A 13,845-nucleotide genomic window follows, 5' to 3' on the forward strand; every position below is an offset into this window, starting at 1 on the left:
TGCCCTAGAAACAAACAGTGTGGACCCCTTTACGCTCCCAAATTCCACCCACAAATCACTGCAGCCCAACGCTGGAGGCGGGGCTACAGCTACTGCCAAGGGCAAGTTCAGAGAGGCGGCCTGGGAAGGACCAACAGTGGAGTCTGCAGCACAGGGGTTCGGCTAGCGGACTCGGGGCCTTCTGAAAAGCCATCTTTTGCACATCTGTGATCTCTGGCTGACCATTGCTCTTCTAACAACTTAATCTGCCTAGGGACCTAGCTACTGGCCAAGAAGGAGGGGACAAAAGCACGGACATGCAGAGTCTGGATGAGGAAGCCAAAGAACTTATTGTCCTATCAGCATTTTCTTCTTCCAAATCAGATGCATACAACAGACTCCCTCTGCAACTGCTTGCTGGCTACAGATTCCCCATGATCAAGAATTTTGGAAAAAAAATAATTCCCAATGCTCTTGAACATTTTAAATGTTCCCCAGGATTCCTTCTCAAGGATATAGCATGAAAGATCTATACGTAAAGCGTCCAGCTCTACTGCTTACTGCCTCTGTAGGCCTTGAGAAAATCTCACTTAACCTCTCTGAGCCTCCACTTACTCATCTGTAAAATGGGTATAATGATAGCATGAGAAATGTGTAGGAAGTATTTAGTACATTAGCTGACCCATAGTAAGTATTCAGTAAATATAACTGCTATATTGTTAACAAAATTATTTGCTACCTTTTTACTTTCTACTATTATCACTTCCTTGCAATATTGCTATGGCCATAAACTAAGTGAATATCATAGATACATATATATCATAGATATACACATATATATCATATATATACACACACATATGTATATGGCATCAAATAACAATACTTGCTATATTTTCAGTACTCAAAGGCTATGTCCTTATGCTTTTAAGTGATACTTTAGTTAAAATACTTTTTCATTTTCACAGAGTACACTTTCCATACTGCCAATCTGAGAAGTCAAAGTTAGTATCTCTACAGGTAGATAAGGACACCCTTTATCAAAGGAGAGCTGAGTTTTCCCTCATAGCAAATGAGAGCATAGCAAATGAATCCTGGGAGCTAGGCACTTGGTCCTGGGGTCTGCTAACTCTGCTTCCCCCAGTTACAGTGGAGTGCAGGGAGGGTGCGTGATGGGAAGCCTGGGGCTGGATGTAATTTCAAAGTTTCTACTTAGTTTGTTTTCATACCCAGCTTCTTTCCAAATAGAAATTTTGAAGTGGCTTACAATAATACACATATTCAGAATATAGTGTTTCTGGACCAGAAGTAGAAAAGCAGGGAAAACAGGGAATAAAATGTGGTGCCCAATTTCTTGAAAGAAGGAAGTAAACCTTTACATGCAGATGTTGATTAGCAAAACTGTAATCACAGTATACTTACAACTTTGTGTCTTTTCCACTCAACTATAATACCATAAACATTTTTATGTTCCTACATAATTCCATATTAATACACTTGAATAGCTGCATAATATCTCATTTGATGTACCATTACCTACATAGCCATTATCCTACTATTGACTAATATATATAAATAAACACCGGTCATTAGGTTGTTTTCACTTATAACTTTTCATGTCTCTAGACAATGCTGTAACAGATGGACCAACATGGTATTTCTTCAATGATTTCCTTAGGATACATTTCCAGGAATGAAGCCACTGAAAATGCATAAACATTTTTATTAATTTTGATAGGTACTGCTAAATTGACTTCCCAGTGAGTCATCTCAGGGCTTGGCTAACCATGGCCTGCACGCCAAATAATGTTTTAATGGAATACAGCCTTGCTCATTCATTTCCATTTTTGTCTGTGGCTGCCTTCCCCTCTAGCTGAGTCACATGACTACAAGAAACTCCACAGAGCCCACGAAGTCTAAGGTATCTACCACTTGACCCCGACAGAAGACATCTGCCAACCGCTAGGTTACCTGAATATGCATTCCCACAAGCAGTGTGGGCATGGACGTGGGGCCACACCCTAACAGAAATGACTTATGCAAGGACCCTATAGAGAGGTCAGCGAGAGAGACAACAGAACCTTTCTTCCACAACGAATGTATAGATGTCTGCAGTAGAAGCCACAAGCTAACCATTAAAACCCGTTCTTCCTTTCTTCCCCAGGAATATGAACACAGGTAGGATGTGGCTCTCAGTTTACCTCTCCCAGCCTTTGCAGCCAGGTGTGGTCATCAGACTGCACTCCTGTCAGGCTGGGAGTGGAAGTGACGTGAACCATCTGGAGCTCATTTCCTAAAGAGGAATCTCTACCCTGGGCTCCCATTCTTTTTTTAAAAAAAAATATGGTCTTTTAAAAAATTTTTTATTTATTCATTCATGAGAGACATGGAGAAAGAAAGAGGCAGGGACACAGGCAGAGGGAAAGGCAGGCAGAGGGAGAAGCAGGCTCCACGCAGGGAGCCTGACATGGGACTCGATCCTGGGTCTCCAGGATCACACCTTGGGCTGAAGGCGGTGCTAAACCACTGAGCCACCCAGGCTGCCGGGCTCCCAGTCTTAATGTCCCCCTTTTGAACCACTGCTTTCTGGAGTCTCCATGGAACAGTAACTGCCACTACCTAACCAACACAACCTAGTTTCAGAAGCAGGGTGCTATCATCGTAAAACTCATGGTGCTGACTCAGTGGGCAGGTAGTGATGAGGAAGAAGCAGGTATAAAAGGTGTGAAAGCCAGTGACCCTCGTTACGTCGTGGCAAAACATCTGGTGAAACTTTTGCCTATGACAACTTTGAAAGCATATCATATACCACTAACTCTAAAGAAAAGTGTTGAATAAAATAGAATGTTAGTATACATTAGCTGCCCCTTGATACACGCAGCAAATTATTATAGGAGAGACAAGAATTACCTGGTTTGCAAGCAAAGATAAAAGGAAAGAGACAAAGATCAGAGGCTGAATCCCAGTGCACTGAGAAAACCCAACTGCTTCTCTGCCCCCAAAGAACAGAAGACAAGCAGGCTCTGATTCCAAATCATTCTGAGACTCTCTAAACCAAATGAAGGACCCAGTTCTGCAGCAGAGATTAAATTAAAGGCACCGTCTCCCCACTCCACTCACCTACTGATTCAGACGGCCTCAAGGTAGTCTCTAGAAGTTAAGAAAGGCTAGACAAGAAGAGAAAGAAAGAAAGAAAGCAGCCTGAAGAGCCCCATCTAAGCACAGGAGCTTGGCTGTGGTTACCAGCCCAGGAGCTAGAGATCAGAAGCTCGTCATGTTTCTGAAGGCACTCATGAGAAAGGAAGCACAAGCCTAACCTGAACACATCTGTATACCTTGAACCTTGAAGGACCCTCGAGACTCCCAGGCAACAGGAAGCACAGCTCCCACACAGGGCAGCTTTCCAAAGCCCACTGCCGATGTGAAGTGAACAGTGACTCCTGAGCAGGCAACTCTAGGGACCCATAGGACACAGGCCAACAGAGGCCCCCCTGCACCTTCCAGAGAGCAGAACAAGAATCTAATCAAGGAATCTCTACCATGGCTATTCCAGGGGTCCTTGCAATTCCTGTCCAGCAGAATTCCATCTCTCTAGGGACTAGCAGCCGGTGTACATTTCCCACTGGACCTGTACTGTGGCTGCCCAGCTAGAGCCTGCATCCCCCAGCTCTGCCACCACCCACAGTCATCTGATTCAGTTCTCATCCCTGGGTTGTGTGTGTGTCATTTCTATCTTGCTGGCTTAAGAGGAAATGTCTAGCCTGGACTGCTATTCTCTCTCCCCTTCCTACTGGCTAGTGTGGAAATAGCTAGGACAATATGGAAACCACATGATGAAGCTGGCAGAGGTGCCATCAGCCCAGGCCCAAGTGACTCCATGGATGATTGGGAACACCACCCATCTTCTTAAAATATTCTCCCTGGACTGGTGCATGAGCAAGAAAATTTTATTTTATTGAACACTGGTTGCACTTTAGGGTCCTTAACCTAATACGATACAAAAGAACTCTCCAGAGTACTATGCCTAAGTGTGTTCTTTAAAAAAAAAAAAAAAGATTTTATTTATTTATTCATGAGAGACACAGAGCGCACACGCGCAAGAGAGAGAGAGAGAGAGAGAGAGAGGCAGAGACACAGGCACAGGGAGAGGCAGGCTCCATGCAGGGAGCCCAACGTGGGACTTGATCCCGGGTCCCCAGGATCATGCCCTGGGCTGAAAGTGGTGCTAAACCACTGAGCCACCCAGGCTGCCCCCTAAGTGTGTTCCTGATAATATTTTAATGAAATCAATTTTACTCAACTTTAAAAGAAATGTTACATCAAAGATGTAAGTTGGAAACTAGTGCTACATATCATAAAGACTGTAACCAGGAGACTATGATGGAAAATAGACAATTTTTTTAGAGACAGAGAAAGAGAAAGTGAGTGTGGGAGGGGCAGGAGGAGAGAGAGAGAGTGAATGAATCCTCATGCAGACTCCATGCCCAGTGCAGAGCCCAATGTGGGGCTTGAGATCATGACCTGAGCTGAAATAAAGATTTAGACACTTAACCAACTGAGCTACCAGGGCATTCCCCAAACAGACAATTTTATTAAATTCAAGCTAGCTACTTTTGCCTGCAAAAGGCTTGTAGGCCAAGGCCTATCTCCTCTGCTAAAACCTGACATTAAAAATATTCCAGTCCAAAACTGTGGCTTTAACTCCTTGAAATCAGAATGACAAAAAAAGAATAGAGAAAGGAATAATTTTCTTATGATGTGATTCAAGGCTATTTACGTCTATACCCACTGAGCACCTAAAACCACCTTAAGCGACAAGCAAGAAAGAGACCCGTCCAGGGGGTCACCCCAGGGATGTCTGCACTGACACAACAGACTGAGTACAAGACTGCAGCCACCTTCCTTTCAATATCGCATCACCATCAATCGTTAAATAGGTATTTTTAAAATTTCCAAGTGAAGTTGGAAAACAAGAATGAACACTGCTGACAGACCAAAAGTCATGAAGAATATGAGGAATATCTGAAACGTGTATGTGGCAGATGGAAGAAATGAAGCCCAGAATGGTTCTCAAAGAAGGATGCTCCAGAAAAAAAAAAAAAAAAAGGATGCTCCAGAAGAGGGCCCTGGGGATGCCCAAACTCAGAGGTGGTGCAGACTGGAAGCTAGATGATTGGTTGGCATTCTGGAAAAAGAGTGGCCAGGTGAGTCTTTTATTGTGGGTGTGTACTAATAAGCACCTGGGAGTCCAGGCATCTGCCTCCAGGAAGGAGTAGTGAGGGCATGGACCTGAACTAGAAAGTCCAGCAGTGCTGTGAGGATGCTAACATCCAAAAAACCAGAAACCAGTGAACTTCACTCAGCAGAGTATCCCTTATCCCCTCATAACCATGGAGGTAGGCAGCAGTAACAGACACACATATAGAAAATATAATTAATATCCTTAGAGGGACATGAAGACTCTAACTACTTATCAAATTAAATGTTAAAATTTAAAACTTTGAATATTGGTGTGATAAGCAGAATAATAACCATCCCCTCCATCTCCCCACTGCCCCAGATGTCCACATCCTACTCCCCAGAATCTGTGGATTTCTTCCTTACATGGCAGAAGGGAATCTGCAGATGTGATTAAATTCTAGATCTTCAGATGGAAAGATAACTCTGAACAATGTGGATGGGCCCAATTTTATCACAATGTAATCACAAGAGACCTTAGAAGAGGAAGGCATGAGAGTCAGAGTCAGAGAAGGAGATACAACAATGCAAGCAGAAGTCAGATAGTTTTGAAGATGGTCCACTGCTAGCTTTGAACATGGAAGGAGGGGCCACAAGCCAAAGAGTACATGCAGCCTCTAGAAGGTAGAAGAGATAAGAGAATAGATTCTTCCCCAGAGCCTCTTAAAGGAACACCAGCACCTTGGTTTTAGGACTTCTAACCTCCAGAACTAAAAGACAGACAACAATGTTGTGTTATTTTGAGTAAATTCAATGGGAAAAATAAATTCAATAGATGGGCTAAATAAATGAGTGTGTATAAGGAAAAAATATATAAGGAGAAATTTTCTCAGAGGACAAAGTAAAAAGACAGAGATCAAGAAAGCAAGAAGGAAAAAATGAGCCAAAGAGTAAGAGACAAAAGTCTCAACATCTAGTAGGAAAATTTAAAAAGAAAAAATCATAGAGAATAGAAAAGGATACTTAAAGCATAAAAAAATTTTTCCATCATTAAAAACAGTATGAGTAATCAGATTTAAAGGGTCAATGAGAACAAAGGGAAGAGAGGAGAATATAACCAATCTTCCCATAATTCTGATAGAATAGCTAGGAGGAAGAGACAACTCCATAATTACAGTCAGATTTCAAAACCCTTTGCCTGAAAGTTAACACAAAAGAAGAAACAAAATATCCGCAAGGATACAGGTGACTTGAACTACATTATCAAACAATTTGACCCAATTGGCATTTGTATGACTCTCCATCCAACAAGAATAGAATTCACGTGCATTTCAAGTGAAGAACATTTACTAAGATGGATCATATTCTGGGCCATAAAAAGGAAGTTTCAAAAAATTTTAAAGGGTACAAGTCATACAGAGTATGTTGCTCAAGCAAAATATAATCAATTAGAAATCTAAAACAGAAAGATATGGAAAATGCCCCAAATATATGGAAACATACCTCAAAATAAACCATGGGTTAAAGACAATATCAAACATGAACCTAGAAAGTATTTTGAAAAAGATAAAAATGAAGACAACATACCAAGACCAATGGGGTGCTGCTAAAGCAGTACTTTGAGGGAAAAATCAACACTACACACACAGATTAAGATAGAAGAAAAGACTCAGTGACTTCAGTTTCTTCCTTAAGAAATTAGACAAAGAATAGCAAACAAAATCCAAAGGATAAACGAAATAATATAGATCAAAATCTAACTCAATGAATTAAAAAACAGTAAGCAATAGAGAACCACTGAAACAGAAAACTGGTTCTTTGAGAAGAGCCACAAGATTGATGCATGTATGGGCAAAGAGAAGACACAAATTTTCTATCAGAAAAGAAAGCAGGGATCCCTGGGTGGCGCAGCGGTTTGGCGCCTGCCTTTGGCCCAGGGCGTGATCCTGGAGACCCGGGATCGAATCCCATGTTGGGCTCCCGGTGCATGGAGCCTGCTTCTCCCTCTGCCTGTGTCTCTGCCTCTCTCTCTCTGTGGCTATCATAAATAAATAAAAATTAAAAAAAAAAGAAAAGAAAGCAGTGGCATCACTACAAAGTCTTTCTCTCTCTCTCTCTCTCTCTCTCTCTATATATATATATATATATATATATATATATATAGAAAATAAGGGAATATATGGAAAACTTTATGCCAATAAATCTGGCAACTTATGAAATGGATAAATACCATGAAAGACACAAACTACCAAAGCTCATCCAAGAAGAAACAGCCTCAATAGCCTCATATATATAAGGAAATTTAATTTGTAGTTAAAAACCTTTGCACAGGGAAACATTTAAAGAGTAACTTTACAGAGAAAGCTGACAAATGCTGCCTCAGCCAGGTGGTCAGCAATAGCATCAGTTAGAATTAACATCAATAGTAATAATTCATGTTGATACCCTGAGAGTGGCACGTGGCTTCTGTGGTCTTTCAATTCCATATCCCCAGTATCATCATGAAAAAAAGATCAGACAAATCTCACCTGAGGAATATTCTAGAAAATACCTGAACACTACTCCTGAAGTTGCCAAGCTCATTAAAAACAAAGTCTGAGATACTGTCACAGCCAAGAGGAGTCTAAGCAAACATCATGACTAAATGTAATACAGTGTCTTAGATGGGCTGTTGGAACAGAAAAAGCACATTAGGTAAAAACTAAGGAAGTCTGAAGTACAGACTTTAGTTAATAATAATGTACCAATATAGGTTCACTGAATGTCACAAACTCACAAGATGTTAATAATAATGGAAAAAATAATAAGGGAACAGTTTTGGGTATATAGGAATGCTGTGTATTATCTCTGCTACTTTTCTGTAACTCTAGAACTATTCTAAAAATGTTTGTTTTTTTAAAACTTTCTCACAAAAGGTTTATCCCATGAATATAAGATTGCTTTAACTAATTTAACATAACTCACCATGTTAACAAACTAAAACAAAAAACATACTATCTCCACAGATGCCAAAAAAATTCATTCCTGATAAAAACTCTCAGCAAGGGATGCCTGGGTGGCTCAGTGGTTGAGCGTCTGCCTTCAGCTCAGGGCGTGATCCTGGAATCCGGGATCAAGTCTCACATCCGTCTCCTTACAGGGAGCCTCCTTCTCCCTCTGCCTGTGTCTCTGCCTCTCTCTCTCTCTCTCTCTCTCTCTCTCTCTCTCTGTCTCTTATTAATAAATAAATAAAATCTTTAAAAAAACTCTCAGCAAACTATGACTGGAAGGGAATTCAATCTGATAGAAGACATCTATGGAAAACCTACAGCTAACATCATACTTAATTATGAGGTACTGAATGCTACCCCTCTCACATCAAGAACAAGGCAGGCACGTCCATACCAACTCTTCTATTCAACATTATACTAGAGGTTCTATCAGGCGCAAAAAGGCAAGAAAAACAAATAAAAGGCATCCTGACATCCAGTAGATCTTTATTTGTAGATGGCATGATCATCTATATAGAAACACTACAGGATCTACTGAAAAGCTGCAGAAACTAATAAGTGAATTTAGCAATATGGCAGGAACAAGACCAATACACAAAATCAACTATATATCTATACATTAGCAATAAAAAACTGGTCACTGAAATTTTATAAAAATGATGTTTAAAATAATATGAGAAATAGGAAGTATTGAGAGACTCATTTAAAAATGTGTAAGACTGGGGATCCCTGGGTGGCGCAGCGGTTTGGCGCCTGACTTTGGCCCAGGGCGCGATCCTGGAGACCCAGGATCGAATCCCGCGTCCGGCTCCCGGTGCATGGAGCCTGCTTCTCCCTCTGCCTATGTCTCTGCCTCTCTCTCTCTCTCTCTGTGACTATCATAAATAAATAAAAAAAATTAAAAAAAAAATGTGTAAGACCTATCTTCTGACAACAGCAAAACACAGCAGAGAAGAATTCAGAAAACTGAAGTGAAAAGTAAAGTAGACTATGTTCAAGACTGGAAAAGTCCATTCTGTTAGGCTGTAAATCCTCACTAAGTTGATGTATAGATTCAACCTCAACCAAATCAAAATCTGAGCATAATTTGTTTTGTAGAAATTGAAAAGCTGATCCTAAAATTCACATAGAAAAGCTACTAGAACAGCCCAAAGAGCTTTGGAAAAGACCAATGTTAGAGGACAAACACCACTCTATTTCAAGACTTATGATGAAGCTAGACTAACCAGGACAACAAAAAGTTGAATGACTGGAAATGTAATGATAGTACACTGGGCGATACAGCCATGAATATTATTTTTATGCTCCTAACACTGTAAATAATTGTTTTAGGATATAAAAAATGGAAATTATGGCTAAGGTTTCAGAACTATTAAAAAAAAAGACATGCAGAAGATTGCCATGTAGAACTTGCAAACATACAAACCAAATCAGAATTTTTCAGGATTCTTAATTCCACCCTGATCTATGCTATAAATGGGTCAGGAGATGAAGATCAGAAAGGGTGTTTAGAGAAATTTCTGAAGAGCCTGAAGGAAGGGGGTGTGTTACATTCTTCCTATTTCACATCAAGTCATGTAGACTTTTAAAAAGACCCATAAGAGAGCTTGAAATATGTTCCCTGGAGCTTTAAGAACAGAAGTGGTAGATGGAGAAAGAGGAGAAGCCAATTACAATCCCTTTGCTGATGCCAATCTTTGCACTACAACAGGTCACAGCTTGAGGAGGGGAAGCCCATCTTCAAATCAGGATTGTGCTTTGACTATTACATGAGGCTGTGATCTGAGGGCTGCCTGAGCCTGCATCCATACGCTCAAGTGAGCCGAGGACTTACATTACCCAAGAGTAGCCAGGTAAGTCATGGGGCTGCCCATGTCTTCGCCAAGAAGCAGAAGCAACATTTAACATAACAGCGTGGTGTTGGGAGTTCATGGTCAAAGTGATGGTCCACGATGAAGAGAGTGATTATGAGTAACTTGGAAGGAGGCAGGAGGGGTTGGGGAGGAGAAGCGTATGGGAAGCTGAGGACAGGGAGCCCAGTCTTCATCTGCCATATCAGGAAACCACAGACACTACCCCAAACCAAAAAACACAACTAGCAATATAAGCATATTATTTAGAACAATGGAGCTAAATACCAAACAAAGAGCTGAAAGTGGGTTCCTCTGAGAGCAGGAAATGAAGATGAGGAGAGGGTAGAAAGTGAGACAGCTACTTTTCATTAAAGTCCTGGTAACATCATTTTCTTTCTAGAACTATATACATATACATAATAGTCCCCTCATTTTTGTTAATTAAAAAAAAAAAAAAACCTTAAAGGATGTCAATAGCGTTGGAAGAAAATCCAGAGCATGTAGCTCCCATGGACAGGTGTGTTCTGGAGGGGGGAGTCTGAAATCCATGGGCAAATAAGTGAACTTCAACTTCAGTCTCTCACACAAAAATTAATTCAGAGGGGATTGTGGACTGAAATGTAAACATGTACTAGTCCAGGGAAAAAGTACAGGATCTCAGGCTAGTCAGAGAGAGTTCAGACCTCACACCAAAAAGCATGATCTTAAAAGGAAAAATGAGAAACGACTTCACCACAATTAAAAACTTTTGATCTGTCAAAATCCCTGTTAGCAGAATAAAAAGAAGCTACAAAGAGGAAGAAAATATTTGCAAATCACATATTCATGGAAGGATTGTATTTAGAATATATGAAGAACTCTAGGGGGATCCCTGGGTGGCTCAGCAGTTTAGCGCCTGCCTTTGGCCCAGGGCGTTATCCTGGAGTCCCGGGATCAAGTTCCACATCAGGTTCCCTGCATGGAGCCTGCTTCTCCCTCTGCCTGTGTCTCTGAGCCTCTCTCTCTCTCTCTCTCTCTCTCCCTCTCTCTCTGTCTCTCATGAATAAATAAAAATCTTAAAAAAAAAAAAGAACTCTAAAATCGCAACAATAGAGGCTGCTGGCTCAGTCTGAAAAGCATCTGACTCTTGATCTTGGGGTTGTGAGTTCAAGCCCCACATTGGGTGTAGAGATCACTTAAATAAATAAATCATTTTTTAAAAAAGGCAACAATAAACTGGAGAAAAAACCTATTAATATCCCCATGTGTAAAGGATGCTTATGAATCAATAAACAACCTAAAGGAAAAATGAATAAATCACATGAACTGACAATTCAGACCTAAGAAAATGCAAATGGCAAACTAAAATAAAGGGGGAAGAAAAGCTCAACTTCACTAGCTCCCACAAAAAGGCAAATCAAAATTGAATCCTATTTTTTACCCATGAATACTTGGCAAAAATGAAGTCGAATGACACAGGTAGGGGGAACAGGCATTACTACATCAATAGTAGTACACCCATTCTGTAAGGGCATTTGGCAAAGCTACTATCATTTAAAATTTGCATTCACTCTAAGTTAGCAATTTCAAGGAAGACTTGCCTATCAGCTCATGGAGGCAGATACAGCATATTGCTTTTAGCAAATAACTGGGAATAACTTGAGTGTCCATAATAGGGAAATGGTATATATAAAGGAAAACTATGAAGCCATTATAAAATAGCATAGAGACAGATCTATACGCATGACACGGAAATAACTCCAAGAGAAAGCAAGCTGCAGAACAAGATACCTGGTATGATCTTATATTTGAAAAACAGAAAATAATCTAAAACCATGTGTGTATAGTGTGTGTGCATGTGTGTGTGTGTGCCCACACATAAGTAGATAGGACAGTGTTCATACCAAATTGTTAACAGTGGTTACATCCAGGGAAGGAACAGGGATGGAGCGAGTGACCATGAGAAACTACAGCACGACTTATACCACTTGAATGTCATTTTTCTCCATTGGATCATTTCATCCGAGAACATAGTTGTGTCATTTGTCTAATGAAAAGATAACGATGCAGCACTCAGAACAGTGCCTAGCATCCAGCAGGTGTTCAATAAATGCTCCTTCAAATTTTTTAAAGATTAGTGAACTATTTTGAAAGAGTCAAACATGTAAATACAGAGGACAATGTAGCGCTCTGGTGCCCTGCCCAAGGTTTTAACACATCAGAAGGCAGTGAATGATGCAATTTGTCCTGGTGCTGGTTTTTGAAACTTGGATATAAGTATCCAAAACCAGGAAGCAGGAGAAGCGGCTTTAGAGGAAAGGAGGGAGATTCACCAAACAATCAAAGAAAAAAATTCAGGGTCTCACACCAAATGCAGCAATAAGCAAATGCTTGCAGCAGTGCCTCTCCACAGAGCACACTTAGCAGCACAGAACGGTCCTCTTACCTGTGGTCTTGGCTGATGCGGTGGTGGACACCCCATTGAGCTCACTAGGACTCCTTTTTATGGGCCGTGGCTTATACTCTCGTTTGGGAACACTGGATGCAGCTGATATTCTGAAACACGCATTTTAAGATCAGTCAGACATCTGATAAAGAAAGCCACGCCTCCAAATGTATGTTTGCTCTGCCTTGGGGAGCCCCCAAATGTGTGGGATGGGTGGTGGTCATGAAGGGGGTAATACGTATGCATTGATTTGTGAGTAGCTTAAAGTGATAGATGGGATATCCCTTGTTTTTCAAGTGTGTATTTGAAAGTGTGTCTCTCACGGTCTCTGAGGCATCCATCAGGTGCCAGGCCGCCCTGGGCACTCAGCGATGCTAGCTTCCTTCTCTCCTCTTCTGCTCATGTAGAGACAAAATGACACAAATATGGTCCTGCGAGGACGGCATGCATGCCCCGCCTACATGGATGCTGCAGAGACTGGCCACACCTTTTGTCTTCCCTCTATAATTTTGCCATTGATTTAAGTAAGCATCCCTCTGAATATATCATAATCCCATGTAAAACAATATTCTGTTACCAAACCGGTCAAGAAGGGGGTAGAGTTTTTTTTAACCCATTATATTAATTAACAGGGTTACTGTGCATACTCCATGTGATATTACTAGTTTTCAGAGAAATGTAGAAAGCCATGAAAGCCTAAGGGAAACAGCAATCTTTCTTGATCATTCAGAAGGTATTTTTGACTCTTTCAATACCTCTCTGAGTCAGTGTTATGAACTTGGCCTGATATCTGTACTGGTGAAATGAAAACACATCTTTCTTCCAGATATTAACATACTTCCCGATTATCACCTCACCCTTCTCCACATCCCTACATGTTGGCAAGGGGGTGTGTGCATCACCACCCCAAGCTCAAGCTCTCAAATCAACAATGAAGCCAGGACAGCTCTGTCGGGTCAGCAGCTCTGTCTGGTTGCCTGCACACAGGTCATGGAAAAAGGCTTTCGTAAAACAAAAAAGGAAAAAAGCTGCCAGATTGCTTTTCCCAGTTCTGTCCCATTGGCCAGAGCCACATATTTATTATCTTCAGTGCTACCCCACACCCAACCAGGAAAGCCAGCTAAGAAAATTCAAAACAAATGGGGCAGTGGGTAGGGGCAGATGGAAGGACAGACGGACGGAGAGATTGGTTTTGATGGAGTTTAACTGTGCAGCCTTGGGCTTGTGAGGAACATGAAGGCTCTTACCGCATCTGCAGCTTGCTCTGGAGCTCCTGCAGAATCTCCGTGGACTGTTTGTGATAGTCTAAAGCTGCCTCTATAAACACGGCCAACTGGCTGACTTGTTCTACCTGCAGCAAAAGTAGAAAATTATCCCAAGGCCCACATAATGTTCAGAGAGGGGGCAGGGGGGCCAGCGA

General features: G+C 41.2%; 1 protein-coding gene across 5 annotated transcripts in view; it reads right to left on the reverse strand.

The window, feature by feature from the left end:
• The window catches only part of SH3GL3 (SH3 domain containing GRB2 like 3, endophilin A3), a 137,824-nt gene that overhangs the window by 13,118 nt on the left and 110,861 nt on the right, over window positions 1-13,845 (reverse strand). For all 5 annotated transcript variants that reach the window (XM_055326812.1, XM_055326816.1, XM_055326814.1 and 2 more), the window contains 2 exons: window positions 13,673-13,776; window positions 12,426-12,535 (listed from right to left, as the gene is read on the reverse strand). In XM_055326812.1, the coding sequence (XP_055182787.1) occupies window positions 12,426-12,535; window positions 13,673-13,776 (214 nt within the window). The remainder of the gene's footprint in view (window positions 1-12,425; window positions 12,536-13,672; window positions 13,777-13,845) is intronic.

Source organism: Nyctereutes procyonoides, unplaced genomic scaffold, assembly GCF_905146905.1.
Source record: "Nyctereutes procyonoides isolate TBG_1078 unplaced genomic scaffold, NYPRO_anot_genome, whole genome shotgun sequence".
NCBI lineage: Eukaryota > Metazoa > Chordata > Mammalia > Carnivora > Canidae > Nyctereutes > Nyctereutes procyonoides.